Source organism: Lampetra fluviatilis, chromosome 33, assembly GCF_964198595.1.
Source record: "Lampetra fluviatilis chromosome 33, kcLamFluv1.1, whole genome shotgun sequence".
Taxonomy (NCBI): domain Eukaryota; kingdom Metazoa; phylum Chordata; class Hyperoartia; order Petromyzontiformes; family Petromyzontidae; genus Lampetra; species Lampetra fluviatilis.
Window position 1 is genome coordinate 6213658 of NC_136307.1, and position 27125 is coordinate 6240782.

Genomic DNA, 27125 nt, shown 5'->3' on the forward strand with positions numbered 1-27125 from the left:
TCATCTCGGTCATCTCAGTCAGTCGACCCGTGGCACCTGCTGGGTCTGCCCCGTGACCTCCTGCCAGCGGGCGTTCTACACTTCACGTGGCAGCCTCAAGGTGCACATGGCCTGGCACAAGCGTCGTGGTGACGTCACCGCCACTTAGTGGCGAATGGAGGTTGTTGTGTTTAGTCACGTCTATGTAAGAAGAAAACAAGTGACCCAAGAAAAGTCCCCATCGCGGCAGAATAATAATAGTGCCGCCTGTAAAACAACGAGTTTCAGACAGCATGCGCTCTCCCCCCATCATCTGGCGCTTCTTCAACGCAGGAAAAGCAAAACCACATGAACTCTCTCCCTCTCTCTCCTGAAGCCCTCTCGTGGGCTGTTTATAGATTAGAGCAGTGTCAATACTGGTAGGAACCTCCTGGTTACACCAGCCCACAGGGGATTATTGTGTCCGTCCGTCGTGAATCCAAAAATGGGAGAGGTGGGGTTGGGAGGGGAGGAGAGGGTGGGGTGGGGCTGGGTGGGGAGTGGGAGGGGTGGGGCTGGGTGGGGAGGGGCTGGTCAACCCGTGGTGCCCTTATAAAACTCAACGTTTCACCTACTCACGCCGGCTTGTGCCCGCCCTCACAGTCGGCATATTTGCGGAATACACCACGCCGCCGTTGACCCTGGCCATTGACCGAGCAACCCAACGTTCCTACCAGCTCCCTCCGCAGGAATGTGTTTCACTAATTTTCAGAGGGGGGGAGGGGAGGGGGGCTACGTTCGTAGATCAGACTTCAGTGTGAGGGCCGCCACACATTTGACACCAGTTGGGGGTCTGACCGCTTCGGCACGGTGATGTCCTCACGTGTTGTTGTGTATTGTCAGGGGGCCGCACTAAAGACCACCAGGGGGCCGCCAGCGTTCCGTGGGGCCTTGCCAATGAGGAACACTAGATTAGTGTGCCTTGTTTGAAACGTATGTCTATACTAGTATATTCTTGGTTCTTTGGGTAAAGTCACGTAGTTAGAAAATACAAAATAAAAAGAATACAATAAAATTAAAAATAAAATAAAAGCAAAAAACCCACGACGTTTCGATCGCAACACAAGCGGTCTTTTAAGTCAAACTTTAGTATGTCTATAGGACTGTGATGAACACGGCGTGTTAGTGACCCAGTGCCTTGGCGAGAGCGGTGCGGGTTTGTGGGATCCCGACTCCTACCACACACGCAGGCGCGTTCGCAAACACCAATATGTCCTAATATAATGAGCCAAGGATGTCTGTGTGTCCCGCGAGTGACGTCAATCCACGTCGACCAGCCCCCCTCATCAATAATCATGAGCAGGTGACGTCACTCCACATCGAACAGCCCCCCTTATTAATAATTATGAGTAGGTGACGTCCTCCACATGGACCCCCCCTCATTAATAATCATGAGCAGGTGACGTCACTCCACATGGGGGGGGGGGGGGGCGAGGCGCCTCCCCCCCCTCTCGGCGTCAACTCACAACCCTCACTACAAAGGCAGAACCCTCATATCACGTGATCTCCGTAGCGCTGTTGAGACATCAAAGTAAAAAGGACGTCATGAGGAACAAGGGCTTATAACCTTACAATTAAATAGGTCTGTGTCACCGCGCCCTTACAAATTGCACACGAATTGATGCAATGCATATATATCACGTCGCGGTCTGATTTTCGCTTGCAAGTTTTACATTTACTGCAATACATCCGTCCTTGGACGGGCAAAAGGCTCGTCTATGATAAAGGGTTTTTGGGGGGGGGGTGGGTTTAGATCGCGTAAATATAACGACACATTTACGTGAACGCGATATAACCCCCCGCCCCCCCCCCCCCCAAAAATAACCTAACTCTTGATTATGAATAACCCAATTGATGGACACGAAGCAAGCAGCAGCAGCAACAGCTCTGATCAATGCACCGCTGAAAGAAGTCCTCCTCAGGTCATCGCACCTGCAAGCGAATCGATCTCATCGCTCCGTCTCTCGGGCTCGACGCCTCCTCTGGCTGCCACTCGAGTAGTGGGCGACGCGGTGGAGGGAGGGCTCCATGCATCAACCTCAGCCTTCTGGTTACGACGTGGGAGTTCCTCACCACCTACAGCTACTGGCGTGAGCAGGTGGCGATTTCAGGGCTGCACCTTTATCTCCTACGTCACTAACCCCCCTCCCACCCAATCTCGAGGGTATTTGGTCTACTCTTCCATGCCGGCCAGACGTCTTGGATGAGGTGGTAGTTACCACCCACAGCTACTGGCGTGAACAGGTGGGAATTTCAGGGCTGCACCTTTATCTCCTACGTCACTACCTTCCCCCCCCCAAACCCAAATCTAGAGGGTATTTGGTCTACTCTTCCATACCGGTCAGACGTCTTGGCAGTTACCACCCGCAGATACTGGCGTGACCAGGTGGCGATTTCAGGGCTGCACCTTTATCTCCGACGTCACTAACCCCCCCCGCCCCCCCCCCAACGGTTACCACCGATCACGTGACCCGAGCGTCCGCCATCAGCGCCGAGTGAGGAGCAGTAGCGGTAGCAAGAGGCGTCAGGCAAGAGACAAGCGGGGCAGCACCGTGTCAGCAGCGATGTCTGAGTCGTACGGTCAGTTTACCCTCCCCTTGGGATGTTGTGGCTGGTGGTGGTGGTCGTGGTGTTGTTTGGTCGCTCGGTTGGGGAAGACGCGTTCTGATTTCACCGCTTCCGCTGCGGCTGGACTCGTCGCCTGGGGGAAGCCTGCGGCCGTAGGCCCGAGGTGTCGTCTGACTACGAATTATAAAATTATCAAAGAAGTGTAAACAAGCCACAGGGGATTTGGTGTTAGCGGTGGTGGTAGTTGGTGGTAGTAGTTGGTGGTGGTGTTGTTGGTAAGGGGGAGCGGTGGTGTAGCGGTTATCGCGCTGCGCTACGAACCCGGCGACCCGAGTTCGATCCCGGTTCATGGTCAACATCAGTGACGATCATCTGAAGCGGTCTTGGGCCTCCCCTAGGTCTACTCAGCCACTGGGGAGACAAAGGCGGCCTGGCTTGGTGCTGGCCACCCACCCCCTCGTGTGCCGTTGCCGGCCTTAATAGGTGCTCGCTAACAGTCTGTTGCAGGCTACTGTATATTGGTGTTGCTCGTCGTGTGTTAATAGTGGTGGTGTTGATCAAGGTTGCTATGAGTTAATGGTAGAGTACTACACTTTTCTATAATGCAGTGTTCCAGCAAGTGTATGATTTGAATTTTAATACAAATCAGTTTACGTTGTAATTCATGTTTTTTTTTATTCTTAAAGGGGTTTCCCTATTACTCAATAGCTATTAATAGGTAACTATTCATATTCCAATTTAAAACAGTTAATCAGGAAAACATGTTTAAAGGAATTATTATCAGGCTCCAAGGTGTATAATGCAGTTTCCAACTATTCTATTGCTCTGGCCTATCTTTGTTTTCTGAAGAAGAGCTATTGCCTGAAACGTCGGCTATTAGGTTTCTTTTAAGGTCACAGTATTGTAGACGAACGTGTTGAATTATTTCTGTATTTGTGCACCACTGCCAACGCAGTATCAGAACATAATGTGTTCCTGTGATAATATTACACGTATTATTTAATTAGTGTTAATGTGTTGATGTTTTTGCCGGTGGTTTTGGTGTTTCTGTGTGTCGATGTAAGTGCTTTTTATCGTTCGTCACGAATTAGCGACGTTAGTGTGTTTACAGTTGATAGTATGTTAATGTTTGGTGTCTTCGTGCAATGGTGTTGTGTTAGTAGTTATGGTCTTGTGTTTTTATTACTGATGTTAGTGGTTTTAGGAGCGTCTGAGTAGTTGTAGTCTTAGCGATGTTAGTATTTTTATAGTTTAGACTGCAACCGTGTTGTCTCTTTTGCTCGATCACCTGCTGCAGTAACAGCAACAACAACATGTCTCATCACCACTCATTCGTAATCGTCACACATCCAATTTAACTCCTCTTCATCATCAAGATTGGATCAGCCACATAACAATCAAGTTTCACTCATCAGTCCTTATAATCACTAGCATCGGTACCATAATATTGTGCTAACCTAGCCGTCATCAATGATGACACTGCACCATCTTCATCACTATCAACGCTGCCTTAGCTCTGTCATTAGCATAATATCATCAGTGTAATCGCGGACCCATGACCATCGCCGTAATCACTTCTAACTTAGTTCCATCGTGATCATCACGTATGTGTTGATCAAAGGAGCACCGCCCGGTTAGGCGGCACCGCTAGGCCAACATTGGTTATATGCGTAGACTGCTTCTGCCATAATAACGTGGAATTTCGACCACTTTCCGTTGGACTGCCAGTAAATATGGGCGACGCCAAATGAAAACGTGTGGTTTCCTTGTATGCATTGTTAATGCACTGTTAACAGTACAGTATTATTATGAGACGATTGTAATATGTTTGGACAGTATTTTTAATTATCGCTCACTGTGCTGAGTGAATTGTTTGTTTTATGATTATGTTTTTCTCCTTATAAAATCTTAATCGACCTGGACATCCGGATCATGGGGGTTTTCTGTTTGGTCCAAACCACACCCCTACTGTGTTTATGAAAAACAGAGCTTTTGTCAATTGTTTCGGTTGTCACACTTCAGTGGTGACCTGTTGGGTACATTGTTTTTGCCCCCTGTAAGCTTAACGATTTTAATCTGAGCCTTCTTGACAATTTGTCTTTATCAGAAAGCTCGCCAACATCCTGGCACTTCCGCCTTTGTTCACATCTGATCTGTACCTTCTAAATCCTGTGATTGACGGATTGTGATTGAAAAGCTACGTGATTCTTGTAGTTTTGTTTTATTAGCGCCTTGGTTTGGACATCTCTGGGGCTCTGTGTATTTTACCCAGATTCTTAAGCAAATACTAAAACTTCATCCAATATTATTAAATAGACTGATTTCAGAACAAAAATAACTTCGTTTACCCAGAAGAACTCAACTGAGACTTAAGACTTTTTAAGGAGGTGGGTGGGGGTGGTCATGCTTTGCTGATGCATCATCATTGTGTATGTTAGGCATGATCAAGCTGGCCTTGCTCTTAACCCCATGTTTTCAGGTTAATGCTATGCATACCGCAACTTCCCTTCTGCCGGGAAAAGCAAGTTAGGATGTCTGTCCACTTGGGTCCATGTGACACTCCGACTGATGCTCCTGCTGTTGTGGAGTGACTCATGCAGCCAGCTATGGCTGCAGAGTTTGGTAGTACATGTTGTTTGTCGTTTATTGTGAAAATTCGGTCACAGTTCCTATGACCTGCACTGTTTCATTGCTTTTATGGCTTTATTTTGGTGATTTTCGAAAAGTTTTTCAGTTTGGCCATGTTTGTTTGTTGTAGTACAGAGTTAGACTGATGGCCTTAATCCAAGTTGTCTTGTGGTTGTTGTTGTTTGACTTGCATCCCACTGGGAATTTTGCACACAGTGTTGGTGTACGGTGCTTTTTCTGCAATATTTTGCTGTCTTTTCTTAAATTTTCTGTTTGCACATAGTCACTTTAAGATGTTTTCTTGTTCATGTTTTTGTTTGTTGCGGTTGCACCCAATTCAAGAGCCGAATGGCTCACAGGGTTATACCTAATAAATGAACTTGAACTTGACCATGTTCAAATGAAGTCCCAGCCCTGGAACAATGCTTTGCATCAACATTATGATGAAAGAAGTGCGTGGTGTGACAACTTGCATCAGACGGAGTAACATTGTCTACAGAGCTGTTGGCCCCTGCATGCTGATATCAGGGCCACATTTAGAGTTGTTAGGTTACTAAATTTGTGCTTTGCAACAAATGCATTACAGATCTTGGCTCCATCGGTGGACTTTGGATACTCGTTAAGGCCAATATGCTCAAATGAATCTCTCAAAACTTTGAGATTCTGAAGATGTTCATAGTGATGAGGCATTTTAGCATTCACTCCTCCCCACCCCATACGATTCTATGAATTGTCATGATTTTAGTCAAGATTGGATATTGTTTTAATATTATGTACAGTACACACAGTACTTGTTACGATATTATAAAGGTAAGATTGGCATACACTATAGATACTCACTTATTGACTTGAGGATTTCTGTTTTGCTTAATATTTTGACTCTGGTGTTTGTTACATGTAATATACGTCTCCCTTAAAATATACTAACTTAGGTCTCAATGTGCCCTCGCCTGCTTTTAAATAACTATACGATTGATTTTTGATTGATTTCACACAGGGCTTAAAGCATATATCATGAACATAATAAGAAACACTCATTCATTACGTGCCGGGTAATGACAATGTGTAACTGTAGAGCAAGAGTGGGGACACTTTGAAGTAATACCTTTGGTGGGTCCCTCATTAACATTCCTCAGCATCATTCGATATTAACAACAATAGTGTGCATGTTGACAGAGTAGAAATATGCCTCAGACGGTGTGCGCTGAAGTTATAAACGCAGTGTTGCCACGTCGAAAATATTCCCTCTCCAGTACCAAATTAGTGCGGATAAGATGCTTGCAGTCATGGATAAATAACGTTTGTGGGATGTTTTTACGTAGTGGGCGTTATGTGACTGTGGGCCGCATGACATGCATTTAGGGGCCGGATACGGCCTCATGGTCATACGTTCCTCACCATTGCTGTTTGCGAGAAAACGGTTGGTGTGGGTGTCATGAAAACTGACATCCTTTCAATTATAATTATAGATGCACGGAACATATTTACAAAAACTCAGTGCCACCATGATTTGTTGGTGCTAGGGGTTAGGTCCTCCACTGAAAGCATTCCACCTGGTGATTATAGGATTACCAGCAGGCATTGTGTATCATCTAAGCCAAATCACATGGGGCTTTAACAAACAAATTCGGCTTGTAATTTCTCCAGCCAATTTCCAAGCATACAACTGATTGTGATAATATAAATCGCAGAAATAATGTCTCCTTCCCGTATTCATCTCTCTACATCCAAAACGATACTATTTTGGCACGTCCTATTGGCTACACGGCTGTTTGGTGGTGCATCTTTGCAATAAAATTGGTTCGATACAAGCAAAAGTCTGAAAGGGTTTTGACAATCATTCTCTCATCAGCAGTCGTGCCTGCCTAAAACAATGTTGATGGACTGCCCTATGTTTAAAGGCAAGTACACTTTATGTTTGTAGTGAAGTCCTATTTTGACACAAAGCTCTACAATACATAACACTAATTGTTCAACGTCATAGTGGGGACTATATAAGAAATATTCTGTTTCTTACATACTGATCGTAATGATTAATTTACAGCGCCAGTATGCTTAATGGTATTGTCTTCCAATGCCATTGACAGAATTCCTATCGATATGCCTTGCATTTTATGGAATATCTTTGGTAGTCACAAGCTGTTTTTTCCCCAGCTGAATTCTTCCCGAAGACAAAATGAACGGTAGAATTTGCAGGAGTAACATTTCCATATCAATGCGTATCCTCAAAGTATCTTCCCCACGTTTTAATTATTCATCGTACTTCGAGATCAGCTTTTCCCTTCACAATGAGTTTTATTCAGCCGCCCTAGTCCTACTTAAAAGCTTTGAGATATGAGCATCAAAAGGGGAGAAGGTGGATCAGGCAATACAGAGGTGACATGGTTGGGGGGGTGGGGTGCAGGAAAATGAGGGATGAGATGGGGAGGAATGTGGGGTGATGGCTGCTTGTGGTTTTGGATACTTTTTACTAATGATCAGATTTTTGGAATGTAACAAAATCAAACCCCCACTGAGAGAATTGATTGTAATGATTTGTTGAAAAAATAAATGATTGTTTGTCCTGTTTATACTGCCTCGTTGTGTGCTCTGCCTCCTATTGTCTCTCGTTTGTGTTGGCTTTTTCTTACGTACTTTGTCTCATTTGCGTTGTCTCTATCGTGTAATATTTCTCCTTTGTTCGATCATCCTAAAGACATATGAGCATATAGTTTGTGTAAGTAGTCCATAATGGAATTACACGATCCAATATGTATTTCCTAATTCTAAGTATAATTCCAAGTGCTTCATCACTAAGTCTACTGGATATAGGAGCATAATTTAAACGGGAATGTTACATTTGTAAAACTACTGCGTGGATTTTCGCGGTTGTGCATTGTAGTTCTCCGGTGTGTCATCTAATTCTGCTGCGTCATATTTGGCATATTGTAGGACATATATTTTTCCGCAGTTGCTGAGCTAAGGCCCAAAGTCTCAGCACTGTACTCTCAAAGTTTTAATAGATAACTTAAACTTCTTATTTTGCACCATACGTAGCCAACAAGAATAGTTAACTTGTGCATGGAACTTCTTCGGGAACTAAATAGTTCGGTTCTGATGTTTCGCTCCTTGTGCCTGTTGCTTAATTTTCTATGTTGCCTTATATGACCGATGAAATGATTCATAATTTGTTTATTTTTGGTTCGATCGTGTAGGTATACCATTTGTTTAACTATAACCCTCCACCACCCGACAAAGCCAATCAAATCAAGCTGTGAAACGAGACCAATTATGTGCCTGTAGCTTTATCAGGAATTGAATAGTTCACCTTCTGAAAAAAAGTTAATTGGGGTTCAACGTTAACATTGAGTGTTTAAAAAAAACTATTGCTTTCTGATGTGTTTTCGGGCTGTTATATGTGTTTGTCCGACGTTTTGTTCTTTAGAGCTTGTTCAGGAAGCGGAGAAAAATGTAGGCGACATTGTGCTGAACAACACGGTTCAACCAGAAAACACAAGTCTGGGAGCTTTTCGGCTTCAATACTGTACTCCTGTTGTCTTGATCGCCCGTGAAGTGGCCCGAAAATGTGTTGCGTTGGTATTCACCAAAGTATTCACTATCGTGGTCAGATGTCAACCATATTTCCTTTGCCAGGCTTGGACACTAAACCCAATTTTTTCAATAAATTATAAATATTTCACCTTGTACGCTATGGCTCTTATGTTCCAAACACTCTTTTTTATCTGGTGCTGTCTAACGCATTGGTGCTCTTGCACAGGAGATTCACCTTTGAGAGCAAAATTACTTATTCGTGTTATTTTGTAACGAAATGGTGGATCATTCACCGCATTATGCAAGCTGAATAGGAGCTGGTTTGGAATTTTGTAACCGTGCATCTTCCACATACGGAAGTGGCGAAAGATTTGCAACCGCATGTCAGATATTATTCCCACACCGTCGACTGCGGCTGTGTCATTTTTTTTGTCCTCTTCTGAAACAAAACTTTGGGCTCGCATAGAACGTCTCTTTTTTATTCGATCACCTGCGATTAGAACGGTTGGCTACGTATGGTGCGAAAGAAGTTCAACATACACACATGATTAAACCATGTTTTGGGGGGGGTGTGAATAGTTGCCTGTGTCAGTAATGCTATTGGGTAGAACAGAATTTTTTTTCTCCTATAGGTCATTTGGGTCGATTCACAGAATGAAGGGTTGCTCATTTATAATCGGAGCATTGGTTCTTTGTTCGTGCTTGAAGTTGATCAGTCCGCTTAGCTGTTGAGTGCCCGATAATGTAGAAGTGAAAACAGAAGGATCACTAAGGCAGTAGGGGAAATTATTCCATTGTGTGGCGACTACAGGGAAAGGAATCGGAAAATGTATTGTTCAGTGGGGTTGTGATCACGCCTCTCAAACTCTGTTGATTTGTTCCAACATTACAAACGCAACATTTTTCGTGAAGTTTTATACCGAGGAAAAAAACCTCACAGTTTTCCAGGACTATTTAAGGAGCGCGTTGTTTTGGGTGAGTTTTTAGGGTGCGGGAGGAAACTAGAACTGCCATGCAGATAGCGTGTCGTAAACCTACTTGCGAGACTGTCTCCTAGAGGCACAATGCTGTAGGCCAGCTTGGGGGGGGGGTGTGGGCGACTCGTGCACATCACGCCACTTGCTGGAATGTGCGAAAACACACAATGAGAATCCTTCACTGGTTTTGAAGGTTAATTTTGTGTTGTGTGACTGCTTGTTGAGGACTATAGTGGGGGAAAAAAACCCCATGTTTGCAGAGATTCCTGTTAATATAAGAGGGTCCTTGATTCACCATGGCTTACTGTCAACAGGTCCCTGAATACGGTGCTTGGCCAATTCCACTAATGAGTGTTTGGCAAGTGGAAAGTAACTGCAGCAACCAGTGAAAACCCTTTGCACACAAAGGGATAGCACTCCGCACAGATATGTTCAATAGTCCATTGCTATACTGCTAATGTCCTGCCTGGCCACCTCGCAACCCAAGCCCACACACCACCTGGTATTCCCAGGCAGTCTCACATCCAAGTTCTACACAGGCTTAGTCCTGCATAGCTTCTGGGATCTGATGGTCAGGTGCGTTCAACGTGATTTGGCCATAAGCAATAAGAAGGCACGGGATTGGTGCAAAGTCAAAAGTGCGATTTGGGCCTCTCACTAAACATTAATATGGCACGGTGCAATCCATTGTCCTTCAACCATGTGTGAGACCCGCCTTGAGATATCTTACGCAGTATTTTACGAGTGTCATTCTGCATTGCATTGGAGGAAGAATTCATCACGTACCATCCTGACTGCAATTATATTTGTCTTTGATTGTTTTTGCTTGGAGTGAGCCGATTGTGATTTCGAGAAAAGTGTGTTTTGAAGGTTGCCGTCACCTGTCCTTTACGTTTTCATAACATCTCAACGTGTCCTTCATGGCTCTAAGAATAGTTGTATCTAAACTTTGTTTCCTCTTTGTGGCCGAGTGAACACAAACTGATTCCATAGTTGTGAGTTTCAGTTGTACCTCTACTGTTAAGAGGGGAACACACAAATATCCCTTCTAGCCTGCGGGGGCAAGTGTTGTCAGTAGTAAGCCTCGATTAAGGCGAGCACGGCATACCGCGCCCAGCACTATGCCTGGCCGCCTTCGTCTCCCCAGTGATAATGTTTACACGCTACACCGGGTACTTGTTTAAGACGGAGTTCACCTAAAATGATGCCGAGGACAGGTTCAGATTCCATTTGCCACTGATGTGCATAGCTAGGGTGTCGAACCAAGGTCGCCGTTACACAGAACAGCAACATCAGCTATTGACCACTACATGGTGGTAACATAACAATTGCACTTGTACCAGGCTAGGTGTGCTTTGATTCCACATGGAGACATAAATGTTTAGTTGGCTGGTCACTGAACAGAGTTTGGGTTTTAGAGGTTAGCAGTCTAGGGTGACTGGAATTTGCATCACATGTTTTTTAAACACGCATGAACAGACACGCAGTATTCAGAAACATGGCAAAATAAAATTTGAGCCTTCACATCACAATGAGCTGACAGAAAAAGCCAACTTTTGAGGAGCTTGTGCATTGCGCGAGTGGGATTAAAGAAGCCCTTTGATCTCACAGACTCCAGAGATTTAAAACAAATCTCTCCTTTAAATAGTTTTCGTTGTCTGCCAGTACCATAGTGACTGTAGCCCATCCGTTATCTGAATCCAAGTAGGTAGGTACGAATATGGTAAGGGTCCTTCTGGAATTGTGAGCCTAGTTCAAATGTAAATGTATTAAAATAACACAAATGTGAATGGTTGTGAGCGTAGTTTAATTATGCCTGTAATTATTGGAGTGACTCATCGCATGTGAGAAAATTGGCAGAATGGTGTTTCTCATCATCCATTAACAAGTAATATTTTTGTCTTACAAGGGAAGTCTCCAGAGCTTTCACTTCCTACCATTTTATTACAGGAGGGATAGCCCAGTAAAAAAATACAAGCAGACAATGCATGAAATGTAAATTGTTTACTAAATTATACTACTTGTTTACCTATGTAGAATGGGGGTGAAGAGGTTTTAATGTGTCTTCTGTTTTATTGCTTCTTAAATTAATGATTGCAGACACTGAATCATTGACCATCAGTAGATGGACAGATAATAATTAAACCGGTTCACATGCATAAAAGATGTGAATGACCACTTTTTAAATGAGACTGAGCAAAGGTAAACAGTAGACATTAGACTGTACAATGAAGACAAAAAAATAGTAGATTTCCTAAAGTCGCATTGCTACAATGGCAACTTCTTAGCAAAAAAAAAATCGAATTTCATATAACAATTGGTTATAACCCAGGTGTTCAGATGTTAAAACACCAAACAGAAACCTTTTGCAAGGAATCATGTCTGCATTAACCACACATACTTGTGGTGAATATGCTAAATAAAACGTGCTCTGGTATTTTTTAAATAAAACATGCTCTGGTATTTTTTAAATAAAACATGCTCTGGTATTTTTTGTTTAGCATAATCACAAGTATGTGTGGTTAAGGCAAACATGATTTCTTGCTAAAGGTTTCTGTTTGGTGTTTTAACATCTTAACACCTCCTGTTTTATTGCCAGAAAGGGTAAAACCGATTCTTGTATTTTGATACTGGCAAGGAAGGTCCCAAGTATGTTTCAGCTACAAGTGCTCAAGGGTTTACAGCTATAAGCCCATGGTGAAAATTCCACATTCTTGCGACAGGTTTGGGAGCAGGTTAACCCATTACACAACCACTGGTTGTCCTAACAAAGGACAGCTCATTTTATTCATGCCAGAGGCATGAGGGGGGCTGAGTTAAACCCCCCAACTTGGATTTTAACTTACAACATGTTTTTGAGCCTTGCCCTCTCAAAAATTGTGCTGCCTGGCCACATACTTTTAGTATATAATGGGTTGATAGATTTATAGCCACGTGAGAGCCCAAGGGTTTTAATAATTGTGTGTTCTTGATTTGAAGCTTTCGTGACTGCACAAATCCATACGCTTTGGTTCTTTCTGTACAGTCACGTAGATATAAAATGAATAGATCACTAAATTAATAGATCACTAAATACATTTTCTATCTACATGACTTTACCGAAAGAACCAAAGTGTATAATTGTTTATTACCCACTATGACATATGGATCAGACTCGTGAACATTGACAATAAAAATATGACAAGTGGAGAGGCGCACACTTGGAATACACCGAGAAGCAAAGAGGAATCGGGGATCATGCGCAAGCGAGAGGCATTGACTTAACTAAGTGGGATTGGACGTAAAACGTCGCTAGAAAGGGAAATGGTCAGCTCGTTGGAGTGCCAGTCTAAAGGCAGCAACACGCCAGCAAGCACGTCCCTTGCAGAGATGGAGCAATGAGATCAGTTTGTGTACAGGAGCCAGATGTATTGTTGCATTGCGAGACCATGCAAAATGGCGACAGCTTTGGGGAGGCCTTCATCCTGCAATGAATCGATCATTGTTGTTGCTGCTGATATTGATATAATAGCCCTTTGAAATTACAAGGGGATGCCCAGACTCAAATCCAAAATCTCACGAGTTCTTTGTTCGGTTCCTGCACTTCATTGCTGGTGAACAAGGAAATGTCTGCATTGGCATTGCCAAGGCCTCATTTTGCATAATGTCTATTTTGTGTGTGTGTGTTTCCACAGACTTCCTCTTCAAGTTTCTGGTCATTGGCAGTGCTGGCACGGGAAAGTCCTGCCTCCTGCACCAGTTCATAGAGAACAAGTGTGAGTGACCACACAGCACGTGTCCTTTCTATCACAATTACTAGATCATGTAATGGAGCTTGGCTGGCTTGGGTGGATGAGTGGCCAAGGCAAGTACAGTCAACTGAGTTATCCAGGGTATCTAAACTAAAACTAAGCTAAACTATATTTTACCAGGTAAGGTTCACTAACCTATCTAGTTATTTTTCAGAAGCGGCCTGGCCACAAATGATAGCTCAAGAAAGTGGCTTATCATGTGGAAATCTATTGCAGCCAAATGGTCTTAAACGCATTATTCTAGAGGACCGGGAGAATTTTCCGTGTGGCCACGGGGAGAACATGCTAACTTCAAATATACAGGGGTTAGGATCGAACGCACGACCTCCTGCATACCAGGCGAGGTAGTTAACATCTCTTCCCACCGTAGCAAGATGTTATGTATGCTGAACTTATGTCGCACCGTACGTAGCCAACCATGTTAAGCGGAGGTTTGGGGGAAGGATAACAAACTAAACATAAAAAAGACGTTTTAAATGAAATTTCAATATATATTTTATGGGTAACTGGAGGGGGGAAAGGAATGGCCAGATGATAGAAAATACGGTTAATGCAAAACATGTAAACTAGGCGATACGAACATATTTACTGCCTACCTACATATAATTGGGGTAAAGACATAGAATGTGTCATCTGATTTTATTCTGAAAGCAATTAGTCATGAGTGAGGAGCAGCTAATAATAGATCCAGTGAACGTAAAATGTGTGAATGACTGTGAAATACTGTACTGTATTTTCCCTTTTCACAAGCACAGTTAATCTGCAGCCTGGATAATCCGCCCACGAATAGAGAGTTGACTATTATACAACCGATTGGATTGCTGCGTGTAGATAACTGGGATGAGACGGCTTGGGGAATTAAGCGCCGTGACTTGTGTTTGGTATGTTTGTCGAGATCGATATTCGGCATGATGTCCGACGTTTCGCTGCATGTGCCGGGAGCTTTTTGTAGGAATAGAAAAACAACACGATTGTGGTTTACATGGCGTGCCTCACGCGTGCGACTGATGCTTGTGCGTGTGCGTGCGTAGTCAAGCAGGACTCGAATCACACCATCGGAGTGGAGTTCGGCTCGAAGGTTGTCAACACTGGCGGTAAAACTGTGAAGCTTCAGATCTGGGACACGGCGGGCCAAGAGCGCTTTCGGTGTGTGTTTTCCACATGCTTATACCACCACTGCAAAATAACCTAATTCGCTGTTCAGTAAAAACTTGCAATAATATGCAACCTGCAGCTCCGGAGCCGCATGCAGCTCATTAAGAAGGACCGTCTCCTATTTACATGCATTGCGGCGCTTGACAGATTGAGTTGTTTTACCGAATTAGAAAAAAATGTCTCTTGTTATTTTGGTTTGCCGACCCCTGATGTGCAGTATTTAAGTCATGTTTCCTTTCGGTGTGGAATTAGCCATTGGTGAGCAACGGGAGCGGTTGTAATGTGTGAACTGGCTGCACAACTGAACATTAAATAAGCTACAAGTATGTGCAGCAGTAACATTTGATAAATAAATGTGTAAACACCACACCACTTCATGATACATGAGTGTCAGCGACTGCTGTTACGCTGGCCTTTTTTCCTTTTATCTAGTGAGTGTAAATTTAAAACTTTTAAATGTATAGTCATGTTTTAAATGAATATGCACCCTGTACATCTATGATGGGTTTCTTTATACTTTAGCACTGATGTATTTACTAGGTAGGCGAGCAAAATGTCTGTCTAGTTAATGGGCTAAGAGGTTGCCAACAACCCCTGATATACTCGTAGTGAACTGACAATTAGCATCAAGCCAGCCAAGTCGACCGCAAATCAACCGCGAGGCTGGGTTTCTTACTAATTAATGACTTGTGTGGTTGGCTGGATTGACTTTTGTACCCTTTGCTGCCTGGCCCAATAAACGACTCTGGTCTATAGATGAATATAAAAATGCCCCTCTGGCCTGCCTTTGAAGAGGCACCGTGTGAACACCAGAAATGAAAGTGGCCAAAAACTGAAAATGCCATACATCGCACTGGAGAGGCTATGCAAGCCATTGGACTGGTGGAACTAACCAACCAAATTCTCTTTTAACTGCTAACCCTAAACAAACTAGCAAATAGACACGAGTACTAGCCCTCTTGTTAACCTTAGCCCTTATAACTAGACAACCAGCTACAAGTACTAGCCCTCCCACTGACCCTAATCAACTAATGCCATCTTTCAGCCTAACTAACCTGCCACAGCCAGCCTCTTGTACTAGCCCTGTCATGAATCTTAATCCTACCCCTACACCTCAGCCATCACCCCTTCGTGTTTGCTTTTTTATGTTGGTGTTCACACTAAAATTTTTGTCTTCACAGCTCTGTCACCAGAAGCTACTACCGGGGAGCAGCCGGTGCCCTCCTGGTGTATGATATCACCAGGTAAAGCTCATGCATGCCACAACCCTCTTTAACTTAAGGCCAAATGTCCTGCTCATTGCATTCTCCACCGTGCGCCTACATTAGTTCTAATCACCATTCCTTTTCTACCGCGGTAGCCGGGAGACATACAACGCCCTGACCAACTGGCTGGCGGACGCACGCACGCTGGCCAGCCCCAACATCGCCATCATCCTGTGCGGCAACAAAAAGGACCTGGAACCGGACCGAGAGGTCACCTTCCTTGAGGCGTCACGCTTCGCCCAGGAGAACGGTTTGCCTCTCCCTTCAACACGTCCACCTTCCCAGCAGCCACTCCCAGCCTTTGAACCTCCCTCCCTCTCTTACTGCAATTGCCCCCCCCCCCTTCCATTGATCTTCATAGGCGAATCAGCTTGAAATATGTTTATTATTGGTTGGGCTGTGTATACCATATGCACCCTTATTAGCTGTTGTCAAGGAGATGGGCTTCAAGTGGCAGGGAATGTGTGGTTCTGGTGTGCTAAATAAGCCTCTTGTCATGGGCCTGCATCATCACATACACAAACTGTGTATGTGATGTTAATTTTCCTCTTTGTAAATCCCAGTGGGGCTCACTGAAATGAAATGCCTTTTTCAGATATATCTGACAAAAGTTTTATATTTTTACAATATTACAACTTATATTTGGACCATGACTCCCACGTATATTGCATGCGTATTTTAATGCCCTTACAGGAAATGGCTTTGCTTTGGTGTTAAAGCTGCAGTCTTCCTTGTGCAGCTGATTGAGGACTCAAAATTTAACTCTTTGAGTGAAATGGATGAGTGTGTTGGCAACTGGTCTGTGTACTGCTTAGATGTATAATACTGAGAAATGGTCGGCTGTCACCATATGACTTCGGCATATTCCTATGGCGAGGCTTAAACATTTTGTTTTGATTGTCATGCATAGAGCAATTCTTTACAGGGTATATAAAAATGTGCATCACCTAATGCAGATAAGAGGCCTTTGAAGGGGGCTTTCAGAAGTAGTTCCATGACATTATTTCCCAGGCGCCAATTTATTTGACACTCGCTGCAAGCACTCCGGATGGAAATGTATGCAGCTCGTGACATCCCAGAATAGCACGATTAGAGAGAGAAAAAACATTTTAAAAATAGGGGACATTACACTATTGATGGCACCTCCAATCGGCGCGGTGCCCTAAGCTGTGCTTTGATTTATTTACAACTAAGGTTTAAAGCGTGCGTGCGTGCATTGGCTCTTTTTGTCCTTCCGTCCATTCATCTGTAACGGTGGAAGGATTCATCATACACATCTCGTATAGAAGATGCAGTATGAACAAAACGATCGTGTATAGTTTTGTCGTTATTAAGGACTTCCTGTTTGTTGAGTTTCAACCTCGTAACCTAGGGTCGATGTCCAGCGATAGATGCTTTCATCAGTTGTAATCTTTAGCATCTCTTATAGAAAGCTCTGTCCCACCCTGTTGAAAAGTGGCCATATTGATGCAAGGGTTTGTGGAAACTGGGGAGGGACTCAAAGCAGAGGAAACAGGACACGTTTTGCCCCGACAGCTAATTAACTGTCGGCTTGCAATGTGCCAATTCAATATTTCCGAGGACAGTTCCATAGATGTAAATCCTTGCATATGCATGTGCTTTCTTAACCGTCGTGTTTTTTTTGTGTGCGCTCACAGAGCTGATGTTTCTGGAGACGAGTGCGTTGACGGGCGAGAACGTGGAGGAGGCATTCCTCAAGTGTGCGAGGACCATCCTCAACAAGATCGAGTCTGGTCAGTCGTGTCACATTTACCACTGGTGAAGTCACCTTACGGGGGGTAGCGCTCGTACAGTCTCGGCAAGAAGGGCCTGGGTTCAATTCCCTCCTCGGGTGCCTTTTTGCGTGGCGTTTGGATATTCCCCCCTTTGTTATGCATGAGTTTCCTCTGGGTTCTCTGGTGTCCTTCCATAGTTTAAAAAAGGGTACAATGTGTGCATATTTGTGGGTGTGTGTGTGTGTGTCTATGTATGGGGATCGGTGGTGTAGTGGTTAGCGAACCCGACTACCCGAGTTCGATTCCTGCTCAAGCTAACACCAGTGACGATTATCTGAATTAGTCCTGTGCCACCCCTAGGTGGACTCAGCCTCAAATTATTACTCGGTGTGGTGTGTAAACATTGCCACTAGGGAGACAGGGGTGGTCGGCCATAATGCTGAACCCCCTCCCTCACTCATTGTGTGGCATGCCAGCCTTCATAGGTGCTCGCTAACAGTACTTGCCCCAAAAGTATGTTAAGGCTATATGGGGGATCTTTGTCTTTATGCGTGTAACACTCATGTCAGGAGTGATGGTAGAGTTGTTTGCATACTGCGTTATGAACCTGGCAACCCGAGTTTGATTCCCAGCCAGTAGCAACTGATATCTTGTCCCGGTGTTGGGTCTCCCGTTGGTCAACTCAGCCTTGAGTACCTGGTGTAGTATTTAAAACATGAGCAGTGGAACAAAGGCATTGTGCTGGACACCAAGTCCCTTGTGCATTGGACTGACCATTATAGGGACTCCCTTACAGTCCTTTCCTCAGTGTTGTATATTGTTTAATGGGAGTTCGATGTCTTGTTTGTTCATGCTGTGTTCATGTATGTGCTGCCACAACAGGGGAGTTGGACCCTGAGCGTATGGGATCGGGAATCCAGTACGGAGATTCGACGCTTCGACAGTTGCGGCAGCCACGGGGAGTGCAAGCCCCAGCCAAGCCTGACTGCGCTTGCTAGGTGCGTATGTGGAAATTAGACAAGTTTGTGTGTATAATTTTGTTTTAGTTTAACCCATTTATACCTTGGTCTGCTCCGTGATCTCCTGCCAGCAAGTCTTTGGCATGAGAATAGGGTTTCCACTTTTTTTCTGGCAACAAAAAGGTGTTAAGATGTCAAAACACCAAACTGAAACACCCATTACAAGGAATCATGTCTCCATTAACCGCAATACTTGTGGTTAATGCAGACATGATTCCTTGTAAAAAGGTTCAGTTTGGTGTTTTAAAATCTTAACACCTGTTTTGTTGCCAGAAAAAAGGGGACACCCTATTATCATATTTTGGTACTGGCAAAGGAGGTCCCATGGAGTCTGACACTTCACATTGCATCACAGTGCACCAAATCTGGTGCAAGTGTTATCGTGACATCGCCATCTCTTAGTGGCGAATGGCGGTTGTTATTGTTCCGTGTACGAGCGACATTTGTTCGAATCCCAGCTAAACAAATCAGTGGCATATAGCATCTGAACTTGTCCTAGGCCTCCTCGACTCAGCCTTCAATAAGTACCTGGTGTGTATTTATGTATGGGGAGCAGTGGCACATCGTAGAATACACTGCAATTATGATCATGGTGTCCTGGGTTTGATTCCCAGTTGTGCCCTGGGTTTGAGTCCCCGCCGTACTGGTGGAGGGCTTTTGCTTATAAGAACAGACTGCAGCCCAACAGCATTTATTTAATGGGCCACCCCCTGCTGAAGAGAATCGGAGAGGTTGAAACTGATCCAAGGTTTGCTTGCTTAATCAAATGCTAGAAATGTTTGGGTCATTAAAAAAAGCCATTTGTTCACGCTCTTAAATATATATTCTTTTTTACTTATTTTAAATAATTAAAAGGTGCTATTTTAATCTGACATTGCTGTTAATATAACTTGATTAAAATAAGTAATAAATGCGACCCTAATTCGTATTTTGTTTTGTTCCCAAAGCTTTTGAATTCCGTGCTCGGCTGCGGAGACTTGCAGGAAACGGCGAGGACCAGGAGTCGCTCCATTCCAGCGACCCCCCCCCCCCTTCCTCTCCGTGCGGCGTATGCATCAACCCTCTGGCCAAACCTTGACTCCTGACCTTTTGACTTTGACGTTGGAACTCATTACCTCCAATCTCTGACCCTACGCCTCCCATTTTCCCACTCCTTTCATCTCACGGAAAAACCCTGCTCCCTCAGTAATCCCCCATGTGATCGCGAGGGCTCGTCCATCAAAACCTGATGGCACTGTCACTTTTGGTGCGGCTGAAAATGATCAGGCTGTCGATCCGATGATTGAGTTGGCTGCACCTTAGTTATTCATATTCTTACTTTTTATTGTTATTTTATGGCTGTGGTTGTGCCCCGGCCAAAACGAAAGGTTATTTGTTATTTCGCCAAATCGAATCGGAGAGCGTGCCCACAATGCAATTGTTGGGAGTAGCGCCATGTTGGGAATATTAACGCACTGACGAGGAAGTGGCACTGCCCTTCACCTTTGCCGTCCACTTTTTTTGGCGGAAAGGAGCCGAGTTGGCAGAAACGGGTGTCCTGTCACCTCCACGCCTGTGGAAGTCTTCCGCCACCCGTGGGTTTGATGTCAACGCAGCGCAAGAAAGCCAGCGGTGACTGCTCAAAGGGGCAACACCGCACCCACCGCATGTGACTTTCTAAGTATCTGTGGCTAAGCGCCTGTTGTTGAAAGCATCGCCAAAAAATAAATTTAGCTGGGTTCTGTTCAGAAGCCTGCAGGCCCGAATTGGCGAACACATTTTCTTTTGAGAGCTACTGCACAGATCGAAATGCAAAACCTCTCGATGGTTTTATTTCTATTGCATTTTTGATTTGCGATCCGCTCCGGGATGCATGCCGTTGCGTTGCGTGCGCTGTATAGCAGCAGAGGAAGGCATTGATAGACTTGGCCGATGAAGTCAGGGAGGTCGCGTGGCGAAGTGGTCGTCCCGAACCCTCTCCCATGGCTGATGGTAGCGACACGTCAGTAGCCACTTCCTCGGCCTGCCAATACCGCCACTCTCTTCCCCAGCCGCCTACACCTTCGCAACAGAAAAGTGCTGGGTGCTGATCGATCCATGCCACATCGACTGTGCCCCAGATTTAGAATCTTGCACCAAAAACTCGAAGTTGCCAATGATGAAATTATACATTATTTCGCCTTTTTTCTCAAATTCCGAATTGTTTTTGTTTTTTCACATCAAGTCCGTCTTAAAAAAAAGAATGTTTTTAGACCGAAGGAGTGGTGGCCATTGGTGCCGTGTGAGTTTGTGAAGGCGGTGGCACAAACGCGGGGTTTTCTCCATTCCCGTTTCTATTCGTGTGAGTGCAAGGGGTTGCGAAGTGTATTATTGCCATGTCCGCCGTCCTTAAATTAATCTGCTGCAGGGTGTGCAGACTTTGTGCACCTTGTCTTTAGTGTATGTTTCAGTTGGAATTAGGAGTGTTTCCAACTTGGCTGTGATTTGAAGGTTATTGGGTTTTTTTTATGCACGTGTGGCTGTTGTAGCCATCCGGCCAAGCACACACGGCCGTTAGAACAGAAGGTGTGGAGTTCAAATCTCGTTTGCTTTTCATGCCTCTTGGGGGGGTCCACAATAAATACTACTGTGTTGGAAGTCATGTTGGGGGATTTCCTATGGATTTAATTGCCCCTGCCACAGGAATGTGCCATTTGCACCCTTGGCTCAGGGTTGCAAATGGGAGTGCCACCCCCAATGCTTAGTTGAGCATAATTTTGCTTCGACTTATTTTGCCTGTCTGACCAATTGAAAATCCAGCGAACAGATCCCTCATACCAATAATTTTACAGTGGTAAGGCATGAAACGACGTGGTTTATTGATAGATTTCAATCTTTTCTTACACTCCCGATGGAAGCGTAGAATGGTGCAGAATATATTTTTGTTTTCCCCTGGCCTCATGGCATGAGATGAAGTGTCCCGTTCGCAATCTTGCAGAGGAGTGCGTCACCCCGTGTTCGAGAATGCTCCATGGAAGGAGATATCACGGAAATTGTTCTGAGATCTTTTCCCACAATGAATTGTCCCATCACATTACAGTCAAAGCAGTACATTTTTTAAAGTCTCAGAGCTGCGATATTTCAAAATTAAGTGAAAAACAACATTTACTTAATATAATCTTGCATTCTGTCATTATCGATCGCCATGAGACATCAATGCACTTCACATTCGAACCTGGTTTAATCACTGCTGAGGACCTGGTTTTGAAGCCAGATTCTCAGCATTGCCGGCTCAGTATTCTGACCCCCCCCCCCCGAGGAACTGATTATTTTGTATTCAAATATGTACATAACTGGTTCACATGACCCATGCTGTCACGAGAGAGGGCTTACGTGCAACACAATTGTGAAATAGGAATTCTTAAATTGAACTCAAACCTGAATCCGTGGATGGTTGCAAATTAGTAAATATAAAATGATGACATCATCCTTGTTAACCGTCTCTCGATGCATAGTCCTGCGTATGGATACTCGCATGGCAATAAAACATCACGCCATAGTTGAAAGCGCTTCGGTGTTCGCAGTCTCGGCATCATCTCCGTCTTCGGCGCCTTTCTCCACGGGAACGCCCATTCCGCTTGAGAGGTTACGACCCAAGTGGCCACGTTTTGTTGCGCAGTCAAGGTCGTCTTGTACACGCATTGGCCTCTCTCGGTTAATGCGTCAGCACTTTTCTCTTGGGGGTGGGGGGCGGATATGAGGTGGACAAAAAAGAAGAGGCTTTTAGAAGAAAAATATTTAAAGGACAGTACTTTAATGCAACGTCCGCTTTCCCGGGTGGGCATGAGTGCACCCGTGGCGGCGCTTATAAGCGTAATCGATGTAACGCGTGTCTGTGACCCGTCCATATAACCGTTTTGAGTGTGTATCAAACACACACATATATACTGAATGTATCTCCCAAGTTTCTGTGTCGATGGGGGAAAGCCTCTGGGGGGGTGAGGGGTTGAAAAAAAAATAAAACGGTATCAATGCACTCCCATCTCAAACTGCTGCCGCGGGTCGTGTTTCCAGACGCTGCGAATTAACGTTGAAGACCGACGGAATGAGCCACGCAGCACCGTGAGCAAATATCAGGCCGGCTTGTTTAATGTTTTTTCTTTATTTGCACAAAACACAGAGGTGCAGTAATTGCACCGTGTAGTACGTGAACTGAGAACGTCTCCCATGGGTTATTAGCTACAAAGAGATACACACGAAACGCATAGATGCATGGTCCCGTGGAAAATCACAGATGGAGGAAGGCATCGATCTTAACGTGATTTTTTTGTCGTATTGTATTAAGCACGTTGCCACTTTTCTTTGGATGAGGTGGGGGAGACTGCTGTTGATTTCTGGGTAGGGGTGAGGAGGTCGAAAAAATGAAGGGTGGAATTTCCCATTTTTTCATCTATTGGCTCTTCAGGCAGGTCCGCGCCCGGGCGATCAGTCACATGACTAAATCACTCTCTGAATCGCACACCTTAATCGCCTCTTCACACGTGAACGCCTCTGGTTGCAGAGACGGCAACGTATAAACGATTTGAGTTGCATGCGACCGAGTTGCTCAACTGGCTTTGAACTCGCCTTTACACTCGCCAGAAATGCATTGAATCTTGCGTGCGAGACTCGATTCATTTCAATTTGTATGTGTTGTATTTAATTGGTTCATGTTACCTTCGCAGCCACGATAGAGCAGCTATCAGCTATATATATTGCTGTACCATTGACCCAGGAAATAGTGGTGCAGTCTGTAGCAAATTGTATAGTCTGTGGCATCTACTGATGTCTGTAAACCTTGTCCAAACTCGCCGAGTGGAACACGTTAGTTTAGCAATTAAAGTAATGCATTTATCATTATTGGTTCAAAGGTTCACGATATGTGGCATATAATCTAGTTTGTAATTTTTTTTCACGAATCATTTTTTATGTAATTGGGGTCCCATGTGGTTGCTGCAGCCATTAACTTAACATTGCTACATTCGCCTTTGTTGAAAAAAAATCTTGAACTGTGATCCTGAATTGTGACAATTCATCATAACCTCCCAAGTGGACGGGGGCGGTGGTGGGCGGCTGTAGCTCACTGCGCCTCTTATCGGTAAATTCATCTTTGGTGCACGGTCTTTGTCACTGCGAGAGTTTGAATTGGAAGTGCATTAGCCATATTTTGTTATTGTTGCCATGCTGAATGTACTGCGTTGAAACTTTACGTGGCTAAATGTTATATTTTAGTGTTCTGTGACGGCCTCTCCATTGCCTTTGTCTTTTCTGACATAACCTTGCCAGATTTTAGATGTCCTTGTTTTTGTTACATTCATTGCCGTTAACATAAATTCACTCGACTTCACACAAGTAGATAAAAAAAAACATCCGTTTCATATTAATCGTACAAATAACATGGGCGCATTAACCAAAAAGGTACAATTTTGGAGGGTTAATGTAAAGCGGAAGCATTTTACAGTGAGGCTAGGCCACTTGTTGAATTTATGGAGCAGTTGAGGAAAGGGGTGTGTGCATTCATTCACAAATTGCTACTTAAATCTTTCGTGACTGCAGAAATTCATATTCTTTACGTCTTTCGGTAAAGTCACGTAGATAGGTTCAAAGAAAACAAAAAACTACGACGTTTCGATCGCAACACAAGTGTTCGTCATCAGTAAGAGGTTCTCTCTTTGTTGCGATCGAAACGTCGTAGTTTTTTTGTTATTTTCTTTGAACCTATCTACGTGACTTTCCCGAAAGACCCAAATAATATAAATTGCTACTTGTGATCAATAAGCTGTGCGTTAAAATGCCATTGTGATAGCTGCGCTGGCGATCACGGATGTGTATTGCGATACTTTAGCTGTCGGGAACGCAGATATCACCCTGATGCCTGGTTTATCCTGAGGAATACATATATCACAGGCATCGCTTGTATCATCCATTGAAATGAATATCCACGTGTAAATAGGTATTCCCGTGGTCGGTTGTGTTATTTGTATGGGATAATGGTGAATCCCCGTTAGTTAAGGTCTTGGCCATTGTAGGCAACATGAAGCTATTGCCACCTTGACCAGCGCCTTGTGACGGAGGCAATCCCAACGCATTGCCATCCGCGACACGAGGCGGGAGCAGCCAGCAGTTGTAACGGTGTCGAGGTTTGTGAAGTCTGTAGAGCGATTGCTGAATGTTTACGTTGATGTTGGAACCAAATTTGATGAGAGATGAGGACTTTTAACTAGGTCTCATGAACACCCATGTTCGTTGATGGCCATTTAATAACAAAACAAGATACATTGTTTTTACGGCATGATTTATCGGGGTACATTTTTCGTGAATGCGATGAATTTTAATCTTTGTTGATTGCCATGGTGGCCAATTTTTAAAATGTCCTGCAGTATAAGTGAAATGTTTCTTATTTGGAATATCCATTATAAATGATTTTATTCGGTCTGGCTGTCGGTACACAAATAAATGTAAAACACGTCAAATATACACGTCAGCAAGCACTGGTCTCGCGCATATCATCCCAAGAGTGTTCTTGTACAAAATGGTAAGATGCCGGATGCGTGATCGCAGATATAAGCTTCAGGGCTCTGCTGGTTAGTGATGTAACAGGGTGCCAACATTGTAAGGATATTCATATCCTGACCATACAGTTTCATTTAAAATCGTACATGCATGTGTACAGTCGTTTGGTCAATTCGCTGCTGGTTGAGGGCCTTCCCCCATGCAGTGCCGTTTGTGAGGGCTTATTTGACCATACTTTACCCCAAAAAATAATAGCTCTTGTCCTGCAGATGCTTAAGCACATCCGTACCCTTGCTTAGATAATTTTGCAGCTTCATTAGGGAACTTCTTTATGAAAACAAAACAATTTTGAGCCACTTGCAAGGGTGCCATGGTCGTGGTGTACACCACAGTTTTTGTGCTATATCGTCTTAATATTTCACTATCGTGATGTCACTTTGAGTGCTGCAGTGGCAACCTTGAAAGTCAAGTTAAAGGCCCATTAAAGTTTAAAACTTTTGTCAGACAGCTAAGATATACACCTTCAAGATTTAAGTTCTTTGGGTTTTTTCTGGTTCAGTTTGTAAAAGGATCGCTGTACCATCTTTATTAACCGTGGCGGCGGCGGCGGCGGCAGCAGGAGCAATGCGGATGTGAGTCATTGTGTAAAACTTCGTATTTCTCTTAATAATGTTGACAACATGCAGCACCTGGATTTTTGGGAGTTTTTTTTCATATGTGATGTCATCGGCATTCCTCCTCCCGTCGTCGCAACAATTGTCAAGTTTATTCTCTTATTGGTTAAAACCCCTGGTTCTCCCTCCCCATCCTTGTGCACATTCAAAATGTATATTGCCTGCAAAGTGGGCCGTGCCGCAGCTTGCATCCCTTCCTGTAAGGCTGCAGGGTGCAACCCTTGGGATTGAGAACCCGCTGGATTGAAGCATTCGAAGTGTGCACTGTTGACCCTACGAACTTCGACTCATTCGGCTAGAGCGGTTGAGCCAGACCTGACAAAATTATGCTGAAGGGACGATGCTCTAGTACATGTTTAATGCTGCAGGCTGTTAAAGCTTTTTTTTCCACATGTATTTGTTTTTTTAATGTAATTATTGCCGACACAGAAGAGAGAGAAAAAAATGTCAAGGCAAAAAGTAAAGAGCGAGTGTGGCCTCATCATGGAGACCAATCTGTTTTATTCTAGCAAATACGTTTTGACGGGTTAGGGCCAGCCTTGATCCGAGCGTATCACCTATGAATTTCAGATTGTTTAGTTGATTTACGTCGGATTATTTAGGCCAAGTAAAAGCCATCTTCATTACTTATTGAAAACAGAATTGTCAAATAATGCACGGTGAGGTCCTGAAAGAGAACTTGCCTTTTAAAATGCCATCGCGGGCCACATCGTATTCCCTAAATGGCTTTTTGTTTTTTTCTACCTGCTGAGAAATGTATCATACATGCTCTCTGTTTGGGAATTTATTGTGGGTGGGTTTTAATCTGTCCATGCAGTGCAACCGAAACACTTCGCGCCTTGACGTACATTATCTGATGGTGATCATCTGCAGAAGTTATCGCTGCTCGATTGGGATTCTAACTCATTGGAGTGAACATGAGCTTTTAAAATGTACGATATGTATTGTAAGTGACAGGCAGATGAACCACTAGCATAACTGCCCACAACGTCCACTCAGACCAACAGTCACTCGTAGCTTAAAGACAAATTCCCACGTGTTTAAAGATTTACTTGAGATGATGTAATGTTGATGTCCTGTTTATTATTATTACTACTGTGTTATGCACGCCTGTTTATGAATGATACTTCACACTCTCCCTTACCTAGTGCAGATTTGTATATTGGGATTTTTTGTAGTTGCTGCATCAGCATTTTTTTCATTTTTTTTTGTTCACAAGTACGTAAATGAAATAAAGATGCCATTAACGATTA

The 27125-nt window shown here is 44.0% G+C and overlaps 1 protein-coding gene across 1 annotated transcript; it reads left to right on the forward strand.

The window, feature by feature from the left end:
• Window positions 1–2480: 2480 nt before the first annotated feature.
• Window positions 2481–27125, forward strand: LOC144943989 (ras-related protein Rab-4B). The gene is made up of 8 exons (XM_078871936.1): window positions 2481–2598; window positions 13397–13477; window positions 14545–14659; window positions 15850–15912; window positions 16029–16183; window positions 17592–17687; window positions 18552–18667; window positions 19636–27125. Exons 1-7 carry the CDS (start codon window positions 2583–2585, stop codon window positions 18665–18667), a joined length of 642 nt encoding a protein of 213 aa, XP_078728062.1. The 5' UTR covers window positions 2481–2582; the 3' UTR covers window positions 19636–27125.